Here is a 21829-nt window from a genome sequence, read left to right on the forward strand (position 1 = left end):
TCTCTCTCTCTCTCTCTCTCTCTCTCTCTCTGGTTTCATGCTTCACTTATTGCTGCTGACTGTAAGCTTAGTTACTGTCACTCATCAGCACTGTTTCAGCTAAACTGTTTCCCATGTATGGGAAACCTTGAGAAGCACATGCAGCCAGGGCAACAGTATCATCTGTCTAATTAAAATGTTATGAAATACCAGCAGTTCTTAGGTTCACATTAAGAGTGTAAAACTGGAAGCGTTCCCCTTTAACCCATATAAAGAGCATGCGTTACATCATCACTAACAGCTCAATAGTCTTACTAATCAGATTGTTCATTTAGGCAACGCCAGACTAAAGTCTACTTTAACTTCAACGCTGTACTATAATGGTCTCCATTATTAACACATTTGAACACCTGGCCATTTTTTCTGCAAATGATATTTTCATCATATAATCCCCCGAGACGAGCAAATGGTTTCAAAGCAAAACTGTGTTACATCATTTGACTGGAAGCATTTAACATGTCCAAACTGCCAGTCAAAATGAGTAATGGATCTCATACCCATGTCCATTTAGCATATATGCATGCAGAACCCAGACATGTCATGCAAGTCAAAAGCCAGTAAATCAGAGCATTATGTGCATGATGTGAATCACTGAGCGTGTGCTCTTCTATTCCAATGTTCTCACTACCCTAATGATAAACCTTACACAAGTTACAGTTACAGCAAAGTAGTCAAACGAGTATTGAGAATATGCCAAAAAAAATCTAAATTAATTAAAAGAGAGAGAGAGAGCACCACTTTATTTGAACCTTTTTTTATTTTAACTTTAGTTTAAAGCTGTGACTAGGTGAAGTCTGCTCCATCTAGTGGATGATGTGAGGAACAATACTTATGAAGACAAAAACAAAACTTAGACCAAAATTAATGTTAAAAAGATATATTACATAAGATAGTATTATAATTAGTCTGCACAAAGTTGTGGCATAATTTCCAGAGAGAGAAAGATTTGTGTGCTGCAGGACTGTGATCATCTGTTCTTCTCATTAGAAAGTGGTCTGCTTGGTCTCCTCATTTGCCTCCAGATCCGCTGCTTTGTTTTCATAAAATGAATGCCTTTCTTCTAGCTCATCTCTGCAAAGGGAGATACACATTGATGAAATGCTTTATGTTTAAAGAGTCGCCTTGCACTGGGACTAGACAGTTTAATAATTAGTAAACTCATACAAACTCAGAAATGGGATGCGGTGGTGAATTTAAAAGTTTAAGTTTAATTATTTATTGATTAATCATGTATTCAAAGTAGAAAGCAGATTAAAATTGTAACCCTGGACCACAAAACCAAGGGTCAATGTTTTGAAAGCTGAATAAATAAGCTTTCCATTGATGTATGGTTTGTTAATATAAGACAATATTTGGCCAAGATTTTTCTGGAATCTGAGGGTGCAAAAAAAACGAAAATTGAGAAAATCACCTTTAAAGTTGTCCAAATTAAGTCCTTAGCAATGCATATTACTAATCAAAAATGACATTTTCATATATTTACGATCTTCTTGGAACATGATCTTTACTTAATATCCTAATGATTTTTGGCAAAAAAAAGTCTATAATTTTGACCCATGCAATGTATTGTTGGCTATTGCTACAAATATACCCGTGCTACTTATGACTGCTTTTGTGGTCCAGGGTGACCATTTTGAAAAGAAAAGTATCTTGTACTCATACTGTTTAAAAGTTTGGGGTTGACAATTTTTTTTTGGAAAGTGGAAATTTTTTTTGTATGTTTTAAAATGTAATTTATTCCTGTGTTGACAAATATATTCATTTATATATTTTCAAGATTATTTGATGAATAGAAAATTCAAAAGCATTTATTTGAAATAGAAATATTTTGTAACATTATACATTAATATTATTAATATCATTACTATTATTTTCTTAAAAATCTTACCGACCCCAACGTTTTAACAGTAGTGTATATATTGTATACAATAAAAATATATTGTCAAAGTGTTACATTAATGTTTAAACATGAAATGCATTTGTTCATTATGTCTTTAGGTGTGTCTTGTCAGGTGACTGAACATGGCCTTGACAGTATCTTGAAGTGTACAGTCATTAAATTGCAGTAATTGTTTAAAGAACCATAAACTCATCGTCACCATATTATTATTACATGACTAATCAAATGATCAAAATCTAAATTTTTTAACTAGAAGTATTATTGCTATTGCTATAAGAAAAACACAAAACAAATGGAATGTACCGTCAAAAGTTATGTAAAAGAGAAGAATAAGGAATTTTATGAACTATGTAGATTTTTTTATATAATGTACAGTATATATCGTCCTGAAACATTTCAGGTCCGGACTCACTTGTTTTTCTTGAAAAAGAGTCTTTGCACGATGAGGAGGACGAAGACAATAAAGAGAAAAACAACAACTGCTGTGAGTCCCACCAGCCACGGCTGTAATGTGACTTTAGCTGTATCTGAAGATGCCCGTTGACCACCTGAGTAACAGTGTATCACAGAAAGGTTTTTTGTCTGTAAATGTTTTACACCCGAAGGCTTTACTATACAACTTTTATATGTTAAATCAGTTCAAGGAGTTCAAATTTAGTCAAGAAAAACACATTGAAAAGAATATACTACAACATGAAATGTGTCTAATTTCACTCACCAGCTTGAGCCTGACAAATAGAGGCAGAGATTATTATGAAGGCAACGATATTCTGTAGATGAAACATGATGAATTTAGTCCGCACGCACTGCTGCGTTCCTCTCAGTCGTCTGTAAATATGTGAAGGATTCTTGGTGTCCAAAGTACAAAATCCATTAGAGAGGTCACAGATCACAGCATGTCACTCAGAGAGTAAGTGTGCGTGATTGTTAGATAATCTCCCACTGAAAATGTTACATGCTATTATGTTGTAAAAACAAAGGTTTACTTTCCAAGCTGGCACAGAACAGAAGGTCGTGCCAGGTTAAACTTCTGTAAGGGCTCATAAACACAAAAACGTCTATTGAATTGATATAGTGCAACAGTATGTCCAAAAATGTAAAACACCTTATTTATTCAAATTTAGAGTTTTGTTTCATTTAGACCATGTGCGTTTGCTTTGAGGTCATCTCTATCCAACTTGACGTTACAGAATTCACGTTGAGCAGATATACACATTAAAAAATGACAGTCTTTCTCTTCTGGGGAAAACAGAGAAAAATAACGACGACTCATCTTGCACTAGATGGATGAAATTGTTTGTCCAATCAGATTCTCTCTGGAAGGATCATTTCCTGTCCTCTGAGACCACATGCTGCTGACTAGCAAATTGTCTTCAATTCATCTTCCATTTGATACATTCCAACGTCCTGTTACAAAAGTAAGTTATGCCATTTTCATAATAATTTTCATTTCATGAGGTCTTTTAGAAGAAAAGGAAGAACAAGATGTGTGCGCATAGTTGACGCAATGGATTATTGGGTGTTAGTTTGAAAAATATTTAAGTATATCAGTGCAAGCATTCAGAGGAGAAGAGTCTTGTACTTATTTCATGCTAGCTGCCGCTAACATCTATTTGAATGGAGGATGGAGCACGAGGCTGAAACTTGTCCGATATAACCCAGATGGCTGGCAAGTCTTCAGTGCCCTCCATGAGTTCTTGTATATCCTCATCTCTCACCATGGCCTCCAGCTCAGGCATTGCCTCTGGAATCCAGTCTGCCCTAAACTTATCCCGCCTTTCCCAGAGAGTCTCCGGCTCTTCCACAGGCTGCTCTCCAAACAGGAAATCTACAGACACAGTACAGGTAAGAGCGCTCAGCTGATGTTCTCACAGTACAACAGAGTGCTAGTGTCTTTTTTAATGAATGTATTATTAATGCTTGATGTTTTGCTGTTAGATTTCTTCAAAGGTTTTAAAAAATGTTGGATGTTGACAGCTATTAGAATCATGGAGTCTAGGCTTGTATTCAAATGGCTTAGCTGGTCTCTAAAGCTGACCAGCCACAAAAAAAAAAAAAAACCCCAAGGCTTGGAGAACAGCAAACCATCTTTGGCAGGTTTATGCATTTGGCAGAGCAGTCAAGTGTTTTCCCGTTTCCAGGGATTTTGAACACTATGTCATGTAGCTCATAGACAACTAACCAGATAATGTGCACAGAGGGTTTGTAATTGCTTAAGGTGAAAGAGACATGTGTACGGTTTCTTGTTACATACCTGCCAGATCATGGATGAGATCCTGGATGAGGTGTCTTATGATGGCAAAAAGGGTGACTCCTGTCACGCTCACAGCCAGCAGCAGATAAATGATATGCTTGGGTGGAGTGAGCAGATCATTTTCTGGGGGTTTGTAGTCCTTGAAAAAGTCCTCATCAAGACTTCCATTGTTTTTGTCTAAATCCATAAGTATTGTTGTTTGCTCCACTGTGTTTCAGTTTAACATCAGCTTTTCCTTCATTTTCTGTTGATCTAGGTAAAAACAAAAAGTAAACATAATTTAAAATTGTATATTTATTCAATGTTTTATTTTAATGTTTTTGAAAGAAGTCACTATGTTCACCAGGGCTACTATTATTTGATCAATAATACATTAAAAAGGTAATGTGAAATATTATTACAATTTAAAATAACTAAAGTCTGAAATTTGTCTTGCATTACAGCAGGTTCACTCACAATTACAACTTTATTACGTAGACAAAAAACAGGCAGAACCCTTTCAATCACAAACAAAACGAACAACAACAAAAAACATTTCAAAGCTCTGCTAGCTTTAATTTTGTGTAACTTATTCAGCTCTGATACAGCTTGGTGTACTAAAGAATACTTTAGAATCATATAAAACGTTAGAAATGTAACAGTTTATATTGTCTTTATTTATGGTAAACTTACTTAAGGTTGGTTAGAATTAGGGTTGAACTAGTGATTAGAGGTAGGGTTAGATACAATATATCTGCAAGTCAGTATAATTTAGCTATGTTTATGGTCAGATAATAAGATAATATGTTGTGTACATACCCCACAAAGCTTTTGTTCCTCATTGACAGACACCCCTCATCTTCTAGCTTTCTATCTTGCCCTCCTCCTCTCTCTCTTTTTCTGATGCTGAATGCTCAACAGTCATCTTCCTTTTTGTTGCATATTCACAGAATCACAAGAAAGTATGCCAGAGAATGATAGTCCTTGAATGACTGTTTGTGTGACAGGGCTTCCCTCAGACCTGATACTTTGACAGCAGAAGACAATCAAGCTAATGTGCTTAGTGGCGTAAGGAGAAGTCTTGAGCCTGGATTTAGCCTTTTTTTCTATTAGGTGTCTGCGTCTCAACACCTGTTGGCGTAATTTAAAGGGCAATGTAACCAATGACGTCAATGAAAACAATTATAACTTGGTCATGGTATTCAGTTCAGGAAATGAACTATAGTCTTGCTAAGTTCTAAAACATACTGTATAGTATTCTGTGAAATCAAACAGACTGTGGTCTTAAATCCCTCAATGTTCTGAATCCTTGAATGTCCTGGTCTGATTGTCCTGACTTCATTACATTACACCAACCAAAGTATTTGTAATGGTTAGATCATGTAGCAACAACTTTTTAATGTAACAACTGGACATATCCACAAGCCCAAACACGTGGTCCAGTGGATCACAATACAGGATGTACAAATTGCGTGTAACTTAAATAAGGTTGGTGCTTTCATTGACTTTGGAAAACAGAAGTATGTCCTCTATGTTGAGCACACAGCACCCTCTATCTGTGCTGAACACTCCTGCAGGAGCCAGCACATGCTAATCATGCTAATCCGGATCAGAGAGTACAAGATAACAATTGCCACTCTCTGTTGTATTCATTTATTATTGAGGGAATGAAACACATGTAAAAGAGTAAGACCAAACTTTTTTAGCTATTTTGCTAAATATAGTGGGGGGGGGGGGGGGGGGGGCACAACTTAAAACACATAAGCTTTGGATTTTCTAGTAACTTACAACAAGTGGAAATGAGCATCACTGACAAAGAAAGAAAGATTGATTTTTTGTTTGTTTTTTAATTAGTGGTTGAGCAAGAGATTTGGGCTTGAGAAGATGGACTAATGGATGAAAGAGAGAGAGGTTTGTTCATAAATCTATTCAGTGACACCTTTTTAACCCCATGATTTTTCAAATACAGAAGACTTAAATCCTGGCAGAATTTCTATCCGTCCACTTCTGGGTCAAATGGCAGTCTGTTCCTCCTTTGTTCTTATTTTCTCTCCCTCATCCCTACTTCCTTCCCAAAGATCAGTTTTGGTGGTTCTTCTTCTTCCTCTTCATTGTCAGGATCACGACCAAGGCCTCCACCTGTGTGTAAAAGGAAATGTAATGTTTTCAAATGTAGCTATACCTGCTAATTATGACCAGAGTTCATTATTCTGTGGTAAAGGCCAGCGAATGTGCTCTGAAGTAGCCTGATATGATTCTCTTAATCCCAGGCTTAATCCTTTGGCTGACATCTCGCTGACTCTGATATTACATTGCTGGTAATGGCAGCTGTCTTTCATGAAGGTGAAAGCTTTTAATCAAGGGTTACCTATACAGTAATCCACCTAATCCCGTCTGAGATGCTCCTGTTCACTCTCAAGAGGGAGTGGGTGTGTTTTTACATTGTAAAAAGGTTTTTAAATTACATTGTACACCAAGAATAGGTTATACTAAAACGGTATACTGTGCCAAAATTATTCCAATTGGTTTTATTTACAGTGTATGAGAATGGATTGATTAAGCAACATCTGAGCTAAAGCAGGGGATGGAGCAAAAAGATCTCAGCAAGTCCACTATCAGATTTACAGACCTGTAAGACAGTATCACCTTTCTGTCAGTGAAAGGCTATAAGCCTTAATTGTTGTCAGTTGTGACACAACTTCCTACAACTTAACATTCAAAACTTTGGTCAGTATATTTTAATGTCTCTTATGCTCACCAAGGCTGCATTTATTTGATCAGGAATACAGTAAAAACAGTAAAATTGTGAAATATTATTGCAATTTTTTATTTACTATTAATATATTTTAAAATGTAGTTTAAATGTAGCCATTAATCCAGTCTTCAGTGTCACACAATTCTTTAGAAATCATTCAAAAATGCTGATTTGATGCTCAAGAAACATTTCGTATTATCAGTGTATTATCAAAATGATACTGATTAAAGAACAATTATATGAAACAGACATCTTTAGTACATTATAATTATCTTTACTGTCACTTTCGATTTCATGTGTCCTGTTTTTGAGATTTGTGAAGATGGGAACAGTGTTTGTTCTCTTCATTAGGACTTTTGAAATTCCTTTTCCTACAACCTTCAATCATTTAAGTCATGAAATTCCTTACTGTCAAAGTAAATAATAAAATAAAATCAAAGACATCCACAGTACAGTAATGAGACTTGGCGCTGAAACTGTTTTACAGTGCAGGATTCAGCAAATTATCTTGTAAGAGTAATAGTCCAACGACTCTCATAATAATAATACTCACTCAGACTGGAATTTCCTCAGGTTGCGGTGCATCTTTGATCTTCTTGCAGAAAACCTGAGACAGAAGAAAGTTCCAGTAGACAATAGTTAAACTTGTGTTGGCTGCCACTATGCTGATCAATATGGGATGCATGTCTAATTTCAGCTGCGGTGTTGTTCTTCCAGAGGCTGATGCTGCACAAACTCTCTCAGAGTCTCTGTCTGTCTGACTGAATGACTGACAGAGGAAGAGCTTTTGTGTGGTTGAGTCAGTGATTCAGACAGATCTGATCCTATGAGTCATATCTGATCTATATTATTCATCTCCCTGCCCATCTAATGCTCATTTCTCCATGCTTGTTACACAGATTATGAAAGGTATAAAGGGCTAGTTATCAAGACTTTACTCCACTGAATTAGAACCTTTTGTGTATTTACAATGATTTTTTTCTTAATGGAATACTTATCTAAAATTAAAAGGATCTAATCTAAATAAATAAAAAAATCCATAGAATTTACTACCGTTCACTATTGTTTTTTTTAAATCACTTATTCAGCAAGGATGCATTGAACTGATCAAAGGTGACATTGAAAAATTGTTACAGAAGTCTTTCTATTCATCAAAGAATCTAGAAAATAATGAAATAATATGATAATAATAAATGCTACTTAAGCACCAAATCAGTATATTAGAATGATTTCTGAAAGGTCACTAAAGACAGGAGTATTTGCTTTAAAATATGTTTAAAAAATGTTAACATGGAAAGTTGTTTTAAATTTTTATATTTGACAATATTACTGTTTTTACTGTATTTTTTAATTAATGAATGCAGCCTTGATGAGCATAAGAGACTTACCGACATCAACTTTTGAAGTGTAGCATGAAGCAGTAGCATGTTTTTCAAATCTGTTGAGGTGATTTAATGTCTTTTCAAAAAGGAAAACATTCATGAAACACAAAATAATTTTGAAAACAATAAAAATGAAAATGTTAGCAAAAATATGAAACAGCAGAACAAAAAAATGTTTTTTAAATGTAATGTTACCTGAAAGTAAAACAGTTCCTGAAAAGCTGGAATCATGAAATACTTGCTCAAGTCAGATTATTCAAATGGCGAGATCTTTTCCCCCCTCAAGTTATCTACATTATTAAATAAAAATATAAGACACAAAAGAAGCTCTACTCTAACCTTCTCTACACGTAACTATATTAAGGGTGCGTTGGCTAAGCAGGGTTGTCTTTTTTGGCTTCATCATCAGTCTTCTTGTGAAAGGCTTCTGTCAAAATGAAGATCCAGTATGCAATGGTGATGGAGGTATTAATTGTGACAATACCAATCATGAAGGGGTGTAGCATGTTTGCAAGTTTCTCCCTAACTGCCGTCTACAGAGTTTCTCTGCTTTGTGTTACTTTTAGCCTTTTTCTGCGGTTTGGTCCAGCCTTTTCTTCAGAACGTGGTCATCTCTCCTCCCCCCAAACTCAGATGAGGGCTTAAATATCCTCAGACTTTGCTGAGCACAACATTCCAGGTTTGTCACCCTCCATCCACACTATAATCAGTAAATTAGCAGTGCACGTGTACTTTCATCTACTAAACTCATAACAGGGCAAATTAGTTTTTTAAGGTTGCCGATTTATTGTTTTATACAAATATACAAGAGTGATCAGAATGCAATGCTTCTCATTTCTATTTGTTTAAAGCAAATTTTCTGATATGCTAGATAGTAATGATCACTTAAGAATAAGAGCATTTGGATTTTAATTCCATGTGTGCTTCTTTAAAGATGAATCTTATTGAGTGAGATAGACTGCTGTGTGGATTAGTTAGGCAGAACGTACTGTTATAGATCTCCGACATGCACTAGCGCTCTTAGCTCTGCTCATGCATGGAGGATTTAACATTAGCCACAGACTTTACTGGAGATTAGAAACTTAATTAGCGATATCAAAAATATTCATGACGCAAAATTTTAAAGCTTAAAAGCAGAATAAGACAAGTATATGTGGTCAAATAAATGCTTTTATTATGTAAATGTATTCCTGTTTTTTCAAGGGAGGATTTTATTTTTTTGCTGTATCTGCAAAAATTGTTTATTGATTAAGTGTTTATTAAATGTTCAAGCATTCAAAATGCTTTCACTTGAGTTCGAAATATGGATCAGCTGTGTAACATTAACATGTTTTAGGAAATGTGTTTCACTAAGCACTTTGCAGTCTAAGCAGTCCATCTGGAACAGCGTACTGGAACTGCGAGCTGTTCTCATACTCCAGCATGTCCAGTGCCACCTCACAGCTCTCCTTCACCACCCGCTCCTGGTCCTTCCTGTAGCGCTCTAGGATCTGTAAGCACGCCTCCTTCCCGATGGAGCCCAGTGCTTCTGCGCACTCATGCCTGACCATGGCGTTCTCATCGGTCTTCTCCAAAGCTGCCTGCAGCTGAGGGATGCTGGCCTCGTGCTGGATCTGACCCAAGACGTAGCCGATCTCATGGCGGAACAAGGCACTGCTGCACTGAAGACCTAAAAGAAATTTTTAAAGAAAACAATATCTTTATTTAAGAAGGATGCATTAAATTGATGACGCATGGCAGTACTTATAATACTCATAATATAAAAAAAATATTTCTTGAGCAACAAATCAGCATATTAGAATGATTTCTGAATGATCATGTAACACTGACTGAAGTAAATTCAACAGAAAATGTAGCTTCGCCATCTCAGCAATAAATCGCATTTTAAAATAAATTAAAAGTTCATAAACAGTTCATTTAAATTGTAATAATACTTCACAATTCTACTGCTTTTACTGTATTTTTTTGATCAAATACATGCATTGTTATTTACGTTATTTTGTGATCTAGTATTGCGTCTACATCGTGTTTGGATAGATCTCAATTTAAATATTTCTCACCATCTCCAAGAGCCAGAACAGCCTCTTCAGTCCCAAGATTCCTCAGTGCAAACATAGCTCTATAGCGGTCAAACAGCGACAGGCTTTCGTTTAAGAGCTGTGCCCTCAGTTCCGGGACAGTTTTTCTTGGGGCAGGGGGTGCGGGGTCTACGGAGCAGTAGGGGTTCTCATCTGTCCCCTCTGCTGTCTTTTCCCCATCATTCATGAGCCACTCCATCCTCTGGACTGCCAGCTGACATGTTTCTGCCACCTGTACAAAGAGAGAATTCATGTAAAACCTGAACTTTGAGCATAATCGAAATGCACAGCAGGACATTCTAGCGTTAGTGTAACAATGAATGGGTGAATAGTTTGGTGATACGGGTTGACTGTACCTCAATTACTGGATCTTCTGCATATTTCTTCAATAAATCTAAGACTTTGGGATTTCCAATGGCTCCCAGTGCTTCTCCTGGAATTTACAATATAATAAAAACACTGTATATGACATACCTAAAAACAAAAAAAAGGAAAATAAGAAGGAAGAATATGACTGTACATCTCACCTGCTTCATGTCTGACCATTGGCTCTTGATTAGTGTCTTTCAGGACTGTCTCCAGGATAGGAATGGCCCGCTCGTCTTGCATTTGGCCGAGGCAGTATGCTAGCTCATGCTTCAGAAGTGCAGATTCATCCACAAAAGCTTCACTGATCCATGTAATGGCCTCTGGTCCACCAAGGTTGCGGAGAGTAAAAAGTGCTCTAAAGCGCTTTGTCAGGTCCTGCTTTGGGTTGACGAGAATCCTCCCCACCGCTGATATATCCACATGATTTGCCATGAGGAAGCTTTCAGTATCAGGATGATGTCCTTATGCACAGGTTAAACTGAGTACTCCAGAGAGAAGCATATATACAGAACCTACATTTACAAACAACAAAAGTTTGACCACATGCTTCATAATAACTAAGTATGTTATACTTAAAGGGGTCATATGATGCAATTTCAAGTTTTCCTTTCTCTTTGAAGTGTTACAAGCTGATTGTGCATAGATAAGATCCCTGAAGTTGCAAAGACTAAAGTCTCAAAACCAAAGAGATATTCTTTACGCGAGAGAGAGACAGAGCGAGAGAGATAGGGAGGGGGGTCACATCACAGTGGAGTCAGCTGTCTTAACCATGGCTTGTGTACTGCAAACACATACCAGCTTCATCACTGTGTCTGTCACTCGACTCTGTTCCCCTTTCGGGCTGTCTTTACATTTATTTTAGAAGATGAAGCTCATGATTATGGTAAGGGGCATTACATTTCCGACTAGTTCTTGCGGTGTTCGGCCAATCACAATGCACTGGGTCAGCTGGCCAATCAGAGCAGACTGCGCTTGTCGGAAGGAGGGACTTTGTAGAAAACGAAGCATTTGAGAGAGGCGGGCATAGAAGACCTACAATAATGTACAGTATTTGAAAAATTATGTGTTTTTTTAACATTAAAGCATGTCAACATATTCTGTTACGCCAAATACACAAAATAATGATCTTTAAAAAAGCATCATATGACCCCTTTACGTTTTTGGCCTTCATAGACTACAAACAAATCCAATTTTTAGGACTTACCGTTTTGCTTGTCAACTGTTTGAATAGGGGAAATCAATATCCAATATATTGGTTACTAGTCTCATTACTGCAAATCGGTTTTTAATGAACCAATTCAAAGCAATTCTTTTACTTTATGATGAGATCCTGATTTACTCAAGATTATTTTTAAGAATTTAGAAGCTTATATTAACAGACAATCAAAATGTATGGCAGAAATTTGCGTATTGCTTTATATTTTCAGAATGAGTTTTTTGGAATGTAAAGAATAATGGAAAGAGACGGTACGTAAACGAATCGTTCAGACTGGTTTTGAGAAGCGGTGCAACCGATTCACTGAAAAGATCCGAATCATTCACGAATGGTTGGCAACATCGGTTACCATAGTAATGCCAAGAGACTTTTCTCTACAATATCTGAGTAGCTGTGTCAGTGTGGACAAGACAGGTAGAGAACGGGAATTTTTGCCTCGGATATCTATTACGTTACACATACATGATGATGCATGCGTCAGAAAAAGATTACTCATTCAGTATGTTCAATTGTACACATTTTTGCTACTTTCTGTGCTCGTTCTATAATATAGTACTATCGTCTAGAAAGACAGGTCAATATGGTTTTAAAGAGTCGCGGTGTTGCACTATGGAAGAAAAGGCCTGGACATTGCCATCTCTGTGCCAGCAGTACACACGCGTCTCTCTGTCAGCTGTGTGTAAGTGTGTTATGCAGCCGGCAGAATGACGGGTTTGAAAACATTACGGAGTTAAGACAGAATGACGCTAACCGAGTTCACAATCTGATTCGTTACAGTCGCTGAATTATCTGAATATTGAACTTACTACAAGCGGAGATGTTGTTTTTTCAGTCATACAGTGCTCTCCATGCCGTCCACTCAAGAAGGAACTGTCTCACTCGTGTCATCCAGTAGCTAGATTTCGAATTGTTCGTATATGTAGAGCGCCACCTACTGGATTGGACTGAAACCGTTCTAAAATTTGTAAACAAACTGCGGTTATCAACCTTTTTAACTCGAGGACTCATAAGAGTTCGGAAACAACATGACGTGAATAAATTATGATTTTGGGGGTTTTAAGTAATTTTTAGAAATCACAAAAACACATTAAACTGCCATAAGTATTTTTATTTATTTCAACAAAAACAGAAAATCACTTGAACTTAACATTTACACAATATTGATACATTAGACGCCAAATAAAACGTAACAAGTCAAATGATTTAAAAGTCACTCATTTATAGAAAAATAATAAAACAGATAATCTTAGAGTCATATATTACAAGACTAGGATTTAAATACAATCAATTTACACACTTTTACACACAAAGTTTATTTTCAAAGTATTAAATGGCAGCTATAAACCCACTGTAATGATCAATCAATACACAAACTATCCTGTTCCAGCACTGTCCATTTGAGGAGGCTCAGGTACAGGCAGAACCGGGCTGCTTGTTGGAAATGGATCAAAATAGCTACAGAGCAGAGAACGAACTGCCTCTGCATTTGGATCATCTATATAGACCGTAGGCACGTCTGTGGGCTGTGGACATTCATTCTGACTGAGTACTTCAACCCACTCCTCTTTAAACGGACTGTTATGCACATTACAGATATTGTGCAAGATACAGCAAGCTACAGCCATCTTGGATACCAAGTCTACATTGCTGTCATTTCTGTTGTGCAGACACTGCCATCGTGCTTTAAGACGCTGGAAGGTATTCTCGATGACTTTAAGACCATGGTTCAGCTGGACGTTGAAGGTTTGCTGTTGCGGTGTTAGATTTGACAACGGAGGATAGCACTTCAGTAGCCAGGTCTGAAGCGAATAACCCACATCCCCCAGCAGCAGAAATCCCAACGGTAGACCCATCAGTTCTTTGGGTGGCTGAGAGCAGAAGCCTCCCTGTTCTGCCATTGTCCACAGCTCTGAGCTCTGCAAGATGGTCATGTCATCCATGCTGCCTGTAAAACCAGAACAAACGTCCCAGAAAGTACCTTGTGCGTTTACCACACCCTGAAGCACCACAGAGTGCCATCCTCTCTGGTTCCAGCAATCCTGAGTGTCCGTGGAGGGCGATTTAACAGGGATGTGAAGGGAGTCGATGACACCAATGCAGTGAGGAAAACCCCACAGAGTACGAAACTGCTCCGCATGTTCTTCAAGTTCATGATCTGCGGGTAACTGCATGTAGAGGGGTTTTAGTAACAAAATGATGGCTTCACATACCTCTCGTACACACTGACACACAGCTGGGATGGGCACACCGAAGAGTTCACTTAAAAAGCAGTATTCTGTGCTGGTGGACAAACGCATTAAGGCCATGGCAATACATCTCTCCAGTGTAATGGTCTGTCCACTTTGTTCTATATACACTTGCTCGAGCTGAGGCTTGAGTTTAGCGCTCAGAAGAAGGAAGATGTCTCTTGTGACGTGGAACTTGTCAAGCCAGTCCTCTGGTCCAAACTCTGTCATCACAACTCTCTCCCACCAGTCTGGGTCTGCAAGGATTGGGACATGACTTTGCAGGTCTTCTTCATCTGGTGATGGTATCTAAAACATTGACAGAAGAAGAAAAAAACGTACTGCATGAATGCAGACTGGCATCAATTCAATAAGGAATTAAGTCTCTTTACTTATTATTATGTATTGACTGCACTGATACTAGTCTGCATCGTTGATTCTGATATTTTCCTGTTTATAACTGCGAAGCTGCTTTGAAAGCATCTGTATAGTATAAAGCGCTATGTAAATAAAAGTGACTGGACTAATATGCACACTCTTCTCATTACCGTGTCTTAGAAATGCTTAGTAAACATATACAGAAATAACACATTTACCGTTCTCGTGCTCCGGTAATTGAGGAAAAGATGCCTTCGGTATCTGATTCGTTTGTGAATTTCAGCTCGCCTTTCTAGTATGTAGTTATGAATTTCTTCTTTTCGCCTCCTAATTTTGGATGCGAGTAAATATTTCATCTCTGTAGCATCTCTCGCCTCGTCTGTTTTCAAGTATGAACGTGGCATTTTGTGCGACGTGAGGTAATACACACTCTAGCTTACACAGTGAAGTGTATTGTTTTTGTGATTTAGTGATATTTGTTCATCATCAAATAGAGAATTCTTACAATAAATTATGCATCATTACATGCAAGTATCCCTAAGCACAACAAACATGCTCCCAAGACGGCCATGTACTGCGGTGCGCTAAGGATGGCCACTTCCGGTCTCCTGTGTTCTTGTCAAAATAAAGGTTTGTTTTAGAGCAATGGAAAAGAAAATATAAATATAATATAGTTTTATAACTGACTCAATGGCTTTCAATAATTTACCATTTGATGTACGTGGCATCTCATCTCTTCTCTTATCTCTTTGCTCCTCTTATCTATTTCCTCTTTTTTGTATAAAGAAGTAAGAAATGTAAAGTATTTGAGTAGTAGTAGTTACTTCACTACTATACACTTAGATATTATTTTGGGGAATTTGTGCTTTATTTAGGTTCTGTTAAAACATAATACGTGTACTATTACTCAGTTACATTTATAAGGGCAACAACAACAAAACATATTTTACTCTATTTCAATATTTAGAGACAAAATACATCAGGACTGACTCAATGGCTTTCAATAATTTACCATTTGATGTACGTGGCATCTCTTCTCTTATCTCTTTGCTCCTCTTATCTATTTCCTCTTTTTTGTATAAAGAAGTAAGAAATGTAAAGTATTTGAGTAGTAGTAGTTACTTCACTACTATACACTTAGATATTATTTTGGGGAATTTGTGCTTTATTTAGGTTCTGTTAAAACATAATACGTGTACTATTACTCAGTTACATTTATAAGGGCAACAACAACAAAACATATTTTACTCTATTTCAATATTTAGAGACAAAATACATCAGTAATCACAACTTAAACTTTTGTTAATGATTTACAAACTAACATTTCAATCAACCATGCTCATATAAGTTTAAATTTTCTTTGAATTAAACAGCCAAATATATGTTTAGTGTAAGTAGCGTATTCTTTACCAATTTTCTGCATCTACATACTAAAATGGGAGAATCACGACTGTCTCTTGCTTTTTTTTTTTTTTACGTCAAAACACTTAAGTATAATTAAATGTAAGAATAATTACGCAAGTATTTATTTATTTACGCTATGTACTTGTTAGTCTTTTAATCAACATTTTGGATATAGTATTACTATTTTAACTAAATGTAAAAATTAAATGCACAATATTTTCCATAATATATAGTATGCACTTTTTTAACCAAATTCTTGATAGTATTATTCTCCGTACAAAAAAAATAGAAGTTTGTCTTTTCCCTTTTAAAAACATAACATTTTTGTTTTGTTTCAAATGTCGCGACGTCAACGTTTAACTCAGTCCCATGATTCCTTGCGGTGCCGTCGATAACAACAGCCTCGATTGGCAAACAACATCGGAGCAGCGTAACTTATATCCATTATCAACATATTCTCATTTTTTTCAAGGTTTACACTCGATGTGTTTGTTTTGGATAAGGTTCTGTTGATCAGATTATAAATTCACCGAATATCGTTGTCAAGGTAGGTCCGATGATTCAGATTAGCCTAACTAGCCTCTCGGTAATCCATTGTGAAACACCAAACAAGATGCTAATTATCAGTGCAGGACAATACTGTTGTTTTATTAATACGTACATTTAGACAGCTTTTATTCAGCTGATATAACGTTATATCGATGAAATGATTTTCCATAAACGAACACTGGTGTTAATAGTTAGCCGTGTTGACAAAGGAATGCAGTATCTCTTCATTCAGGACTGAGAGTAACTTAATTGTGTGTTAATTGCTTTCTGGCATTACATTGATATTTTGTCTTAACGTTTCCTGTTAGTAAAGAAGCATTTAACGTCTTTAATCCGCAATAAAAAAGTGTGTACCGTGAGATATGCTGTCGTTGTTTGCTTAGGCCACCAAACGAATGCATTTAAGGTCTTTTATTAAATTGTCATGAATTGGGAAATGCAGTCCAGCATATTCTTGTCTCTATGTTGCTATTATTTGGAAGATGTCGACTTGAGCAGCTGTTCTCTAACACCTGCTTATGGGGTATTGAACAGATGGCATCTGCTGACGAGCCTTGCAGCTTTCTGCCTCCTTAACCAGACAACAAATGAAAGCCACCTAAAAGTTTATACCTTTAACAATAGCTGCATCGTTGTAGCCTTCTCATAAAATAATGTTAAGTGTGTACCGTGAGATATGCTGTCGTTGTTTGCTTAGGCCACCAAACGAATGCATTTAAGGTCTTTTATTAAATTGTCATGAATTGGGAAATGCAGTCCAGCATATTCTTGTCTCTATGTTGCTATTATTTGGAAGATGTCGACTTGAGCAGCTGTTCTCTAACACCTGCTTATGTGGTATTGAACAGATGGCATCTGCTGACGAGCCTTGCAGCTTTCTGCCTCCTTAACCAGACAACAAATGAAAGCCACCTAAAAGTTTATACCTTTAACAATAGCTGCATCGTTGTAGCCTTCTCATAAAATAATGTTTCGCCCATTAAAAATGGTTGCTTCCATGCATGCATTTTAGGCACCGTGCTCCTGGATCTCCACATTCCCACATTTCTGAATCACATCCATGGATCAGGACTATGAGCGCCGGTTACTGCGGCAGATCAACGTCCAGAATGACAACACCAGCCCCATGGTGAGTCTGTGCTGTTGAATATTGCAGACTTGAAATTGTGTTCATTTTATTTGTGCAATTTAAATGTTTTTAAACCCATCCACTTCAGACTATTCATTTGATCTGATTCCTTATTTTTTGTATACAGAAAGTAAGAGATGTGATCTGTCACCTGACCCCCACCCCAGAGTCGCCGCTGTCATCACCAAGCAAGCATGGTGACAGATTCATACCGTCTCGAGCTGGAGCTAACTGGAGCATCAACTTCCACAGAATAAATGTGGGTGGAATATTTGTATTTTTTTTAAATACTAGTAATGGAGCCCTCCACGTTGCTTCCATTTGATTTGAATTAAAGGAATTTTTAATGTCAAGTTCATTTTTCTTTGCTCTTATTACAGGAAAATGAAAAGTCACCAAGCCAGAATAAAAAAACCAAAGACGCAACATCAGATACTGGCAAAGGTGAGTGTGAAGAGGATTGTGTTGATTTTACCTGCATTAATAAAGCTGTTATGGTATCTTTTTTATGGAGAGAGACAGACTATGGTTTAAATGAACCTCATTTTTGATGGATCATATTCTCAAATATGATACTCAACTCTCTTTCGTTGTAATAATTTCCCTTGTTTACTGTGTTGTCTGACAGCGGACGGCTTGGCGTATTCTGCCCTGCTGAAGAATGAGTTGCTTGGGGCTGGGATTGAGAAGGTTCTGGATCCTCAAACAGAAGATAGACGACTACAGCCCTCCACACCCGAGAGGAGGAGCCTCTTTAGTGTAAGTCTCTCTTATCCGCTGATCTGTTCATTTGATGCCACATAAGTGTTTTGATCTGTGTTTTTAGTGCTTGCTTTGTGTTTGTATGTACAGTATTCACTCAGTGCCAAAAGATCCACACCCGATGATAACAGTGTTTCCCCGTACTCCCTCTCCCCTGTTAGCAGCAAAAGGTAAGTTGAGTCGTCTCCTGAAAAATGGGATTGATTAGTAAAATGCATTGTTTTAATTGCATGCATGTTTTTGTATATAGCCAGAAGCTTCTGCGGTCGCCAAGAAAACCTACGCGCAAAATTTCCAAGATTCCTTTTAAGGTGCTAGATGCACCAGAGCTACAAGACGACTTCTACCTCAACTTAGTGGACTGGTCTTCTTTAAATGTGCTCAGTGTTGGACTGGGGACTTGTGTTTACCTTTGGAGTGCCTGCACCAGTCAAGTATGCATTAGCTGTTTATACAAATTTAGAGGCAGTAAAAACCTAGTGAACACTTGGACTAAGTTGTGTGTTTTTTCTTTGCTTTGTCCGCAGGTAACACGACTATGTGACCTATCAGTGGAGGGCGATTCAGTCACATCGGTGGGCTGGTCGGAGAGAGTGAGTTAACCTTTATGACTTGGACTATCAGAAGTTGCTTTCTGGTTTTGTGGTCTGATCGTTCTTCTCTCATAGGGCAATCTTGTCGCTGTGGGTACACACAAAGGCTTTGTACAAATTTGGGACGCTACCGCCGGCAAAAAGCTGTTTGCCTTGGAGGGACACACAGCAAGAGTTGGTAAGAATTAAAAAAATAAACCTTATGGAAAATTATAGAAAAACATTGAAATTCACTGGTCAACACTTTATTTTATGGTGTCCTTGTTACATGTACTTACTTACTATTATAATAACAATAAATTATGCATCATTACATGCAAGTATCCCTAAGCCAAATCCTAATACTAACTATATAGTAAGTACATGTAGTTAATTAATATTACTCAGTACTTACATGTATACTTACACTGTAACAAGGACACTATGAAAAAAAAGTGTAACCCAGTTTTTAATTTATAATTTTATTTAGCAGGTATACAGTAAATTGACAAAATGACATTAAAAACCTTTATAAAAAGTGACATTACAGACCTAAAAATGTATTTCAAATTAATTGCTCTTTTCATCGTTTTTTTTTTTTTTAAGTAAATCCTGAAAAGTATCATGGTTTCCACTAAAATATTAAGCAGCAAAACTGGTAATAAGAATGTTTCTAGAGTACCAAATCAGCATCTTAGAATGAAGGATCATGTGACACTAAAGACTGGAGTAATGGCTGCTTAAAATTCGACTTTTGCCATCACAGGAATAAATAACATATTAAAATATATTCAACCAAAAAAAGTAGTTCTTTTAAATCTTGACTTTCAAAGAAATATTACTGTCCCCAAACATGTTTACTCTTGCTCGGACTGATTTATAGTTCATTTTTGACATTTACTTTCTGTTGTGCTTCCCATTCTAGTGAAATGTATGTTAAACATGTTATGAAAACTGAGAATTCTGCCCTCAGGTGCACTGGCCTGGAATGCAGATCAGCTGTCATCAGGCAGCCGGGACCGCATGATCCTTCAGAGAGATATCAGGACGCCCCCTCTGCAGTCAGAGCGCAGGCTGCAGGGTCATAGACAAGAGGTCTGCGGACTCAAGTGGAGCACTGACCATCAGCTGCTGGCTTCCGGAGGAAATGACAACAAGGTGACCTGACTGCTGTATATAATTTACAAAATGTACAATATATTAGCACAAAAAATTTTTGGGTGACTGCATCTCTCTAAAAGCATTCCTGTGATTGATTGTGCAGCTGTTAGTGTGGAATCACTCGAGCGTGTTACCGATGCAGCAGTACACAGAACACCTGGCCGCAGTGAAGGCCATAGCCTGGTCTCCTCACCAACACGGGCTGCTGGCCTCCGGAGGGGGAACGGCAGACCGCTGCATCCGCTTCTGGAACACTCTCACAGCGCAGCCACTGCAGTGTATCGACACAGGCTCACAAGTCTGCAACCTGGCCTGGTCCAAACACACCAACGAACTGGTACATTTATTCTGATCAACTGACCAAATGCTTAGTGTTGATGTCTATGGTTGGTTATAGACTAATAGGCATGATGGTGTCTCCATTGTCTCCAGGTCAGCACACACGGTTACTCTCAGAATCAGATCCTCGTGTGGAAATACCCCTCACTTACTCAAGTAGCCAAATTGACTGGCCACTCGTATAGGGTGCTCTATCTGGTTAGTACCTTAACTTCTGTTGTTTTATTTTAACAATTGACTCTTATTTTAATAGTATTTCTGAATGCAGTTTACTGATATTTTTATCTTAAAGGCAATGTCTCCCGATGGAGAGGCAATAGTGACTGGTGCAGGTGATGAAACTCTGCGTTTTTGGAATGTATTTAGTAAAACACGATCAACAAAGGTAAGGTTGTTTTTTTGTTTTTTTTTGTGAAATACTGGCTTTTCCTCAAGTTCATGTCCTCAATTTAATTATCTTTTTTTTTTTGTCTTTCAGGAATCTGTGTCGGTTTTAAACCTCTTCACCAGAATACGATAATTGGGCTGCTAAAGCAGATTGAGTCTTTATAACATATCTATGTCATCAATCACTTGCAGTAGACTGGACATAAAAAAGGCAGAGATCTGACGTTTCCTGACATTTCATTTTAAGTTCAAGTGTTATGTTTACTTTTATGTGTACAGTTCAGTTCATGATTTTATGTGTGATTGTTTTTGGTTACAGAGAAGTGTCTATGTATGACATTATCCAAGCCTTAAGCCAGAAACAATGCCATTGAATCAGGGTGTAAAGAAAAATTTAGCCATTGTGACAGCTGCCTCTGGAATCATTTGTAAGCATTCTAATGCGTGATCTTTTGATTGTGAGGGTGAAAAAATGTAAATGAAAGAAAATTCAGTTTTTAACTTCAGTTGCTTAAAATTGATATCGAGTATTATAAAGCACCCTGAAAAAGTCTGCTTTGTTGTCTATTTTTTAGTTGTCTTTATCTAAATGGCAAGTCCTGCTAATTACCCTGCTCCTTTCTTGTGGCTGTATTTTGCTGTCTTTAGATAAACAGTTTGTAAGACTATTATCGTATTAAAGCAATGCCATTTTTATGTCACAGAAATTACTATAAATTACTCACATAAATGAGGTCAGACATGCATTCAGCAACAATGGATTAAATTGATCAAAATTAACAGTAAGACTTTTACACTGGTACAACAAATTCAAATACTCATCTTTTCAACTTCCTAATTATCAAAGAATTCTGAAAAAAGCATCACAATTTCCACAAAACAAGCAGCCCAACAGTTTTCTACAATCATAATGCAAGTTTCTTGAGTTATTAGCATTTCACAATATTATCG

At 37.2% G+C, this 21829-nt stretch overlaps 3 protein-coding genes and 2 long non-coding RNA genes across 6 annotated transcripts; 2 read left to right on the plus strand and 3 right to left on the minus strand.

Moving 5' to 3' along the window:
* Nucleotides 1–6: 6 nt before the first annotated feature.
* LOC107585881 (deoxyhypusine hydroxylase-like) lies at nucleotides 7–12873 on the minus strand. Of its 2 annotated transcripts, XM_016273062.1 has the most exons (6): nucleotides 12779–12873; nucleotides 10915–11268; nucleotides 10744–10820; nucleotides 10370–10619; nucleotides 9767–9978; nucleotides 7–646 (listed from the first exon to the last, which is right to left on the minus strand). In XM_016273062.1, the coding sequence occupies exons 2-6, from the start codon at nucleotides 11186–11188 to the stop codon at nucleotides 602–604; spliced, it is 858 nt and encodes a 285-aa protein (XP_016128548.1). In that variant the 5' UTR covers nucleotides 11189–11268; nucleotides 12779–12873; the 3' UTR covers nucleotides 7–601. The 2 variants fall into 2 exon arrangements, with proteins under 2 accessions (XP_016128548.1, XP_016128547.1); XM_016273061.1 differs by lacking the exon at nucleotides 7–646 and having other exon boundaries at nucleotides 9093–9978.
* On the plus strand, nucleotides 3286–8985 carry LOC107585884 (uncharacterized). The gene is made up of 3 exons (XR_001609299.1): nucleotides 3286–3357; nucleotides 3536–3784; nucleotides 8876–8985. It is a non-coding gene; the product is annotated as an uncharacterized lncRNA (long non-coding RNA).
* LOC107585883 (uncharacterized) lies at nucleotides 6271–7738 on the minus strand. Its single transcript, XR_001609298.1, has 2 exons — nucleotides 7481–7738; nucleotides 6271–6311 (listed from the first exon to the last, which is right to left on the minus strand). It is a non-coding gene; the product is annotated as an uncharacterized lncRNA (long non-coding RNA).
* Nucleotides 12874–13115: 242 nt separating the features above from the next.
* On the minus strand, nucleotides 13116–15073 carry LOC107585934 (putative nuclease HARBI1). Its single transcript, XM_016273114.1, has 2 exons — nucleotides 14794–15073; nucleotides 13116–14506 (listed from the first exon to the last, which is right to left on the minus strand). The coding sequence occupies exons 1-2, from the start codon at nucleotides 14977–14979 to the stop codon at nucleotides 13346–13348; spliced, it is 1347 nt and encodes a 448-aa protein (XP_016128600.1). The 5' UTR covers nucleotides 14980–15073; the 3' UTR covers nucleotides 13116–13345.
* Nucleotides 15074–16333: 1260 nt separating this feature from the next.
* Nucleotides 16334–21428, plus strand: fzr1a (fizzy/cell division cycle 20 related 1a). Its single transcript, XM_016273066.1, has 14 exons — nucleotides 16334–16526; nucleotides 17541–17657; nucleotides 17785–17916; nucleotides 18038–18101; nucleotides 18286–18416; nucleotides 18510–18589; nucleotides 18670–18853; nucleotides 18947–19012; nucleotides 19088–19190; nucleotides 19965–20149; nucleotides 20256–20489; nucleotides 20585–20689; nucleotides 20784–20876; nucleotides 20970–21428. The coding sequence occupies exons 2-14, from the start codon at nucleotides 17589–17591 to the stop codon at nucleotides 21009–21011; spliced, it is 1488 nt and encodes a 495-aa protein (XP_016128552.1). The 5' UTR covers nucleotides 16334–16526; nucleotides 17541–17588; the 3' UTR covers nucleotides 21012–21428.
* The last annotated feature ends 401 nt before the right edge of the window (nucleotides 21429–21829 follow it).

Source organism: Sinocyclocheilus grahami, unplaced genomic scaffold (genome assembly GCF_001515645.1).
Source record: "Sinocyclocheilus grahami isolate Dianchi unplaced genomic scaffold, SAMN03320097.WGS_v1.1 scaffold75.1, whole genome shotgun sequence".
NCBI lineage: Eukaryota > Metazoa > Chordata > Actinopteri > Cypriniformes > Cyprinidae > Sinocyclocheilus > Sinocyclocheilus grahami.

Bases quoted from the DNA above. Each gene is read 5' to 3' on its own strand.
- LOC107585881 (XM_016273061.1), bottom strand. From the start codon at position 11,188: ATGGCAAATCATGTGGATATATCAGCGGTGGGGAGGATTCTCGTCAAC. The intron at 10,821-10,914 runs GTGAGATGTACA...TGTAAATTCCAG, and splicing joins AATGGTCAGACATGAAGCAG to GAGAAGCACTGGGAGCCATT. The intron at 9,979-10,369 runs GTGAGAAATATT...AATTTCTTTTAG, and splicing joins TGTTCTGGCTCTTGGAGATG to GTCTTCAGTGCAGCAGTGCC.
- LOC107585934 (XM_016273114.1), bottom strand. From the start codon at position 14,979: ATGCCACGTTCATACTTGAAAACAGACGAGGCGAGAGATGCTACAGAG. The intron at 14,507-14,793 runs GTAAATGTGTTA...TCAATGTTTTAG, and splicing joins ATTACCGGAGCACGAGAACG to ATACCATCACCAGATGAAGA.
- fzr1a (XM_016273066.1), top strand. From the start codon at position 17,589: ATGGATCAGGACTATGAGCGCCGGTTACTGCGGCAGATCAACGTCCAG. The intron at 17,658-17,784 runs GTGAGTCTGTGC...TTTTGTATACAG, and splicing joins ATGACAACACCAGCCCCATG to AAAGTAAGAGATGTGATCTG. The intron at 20,490-20,584 runs GTACATTTATTC...CATTGTCTCCAG, and splicing joins CCAAACACACCAACGAACTG to GTCAGCACACACGGTTACTC.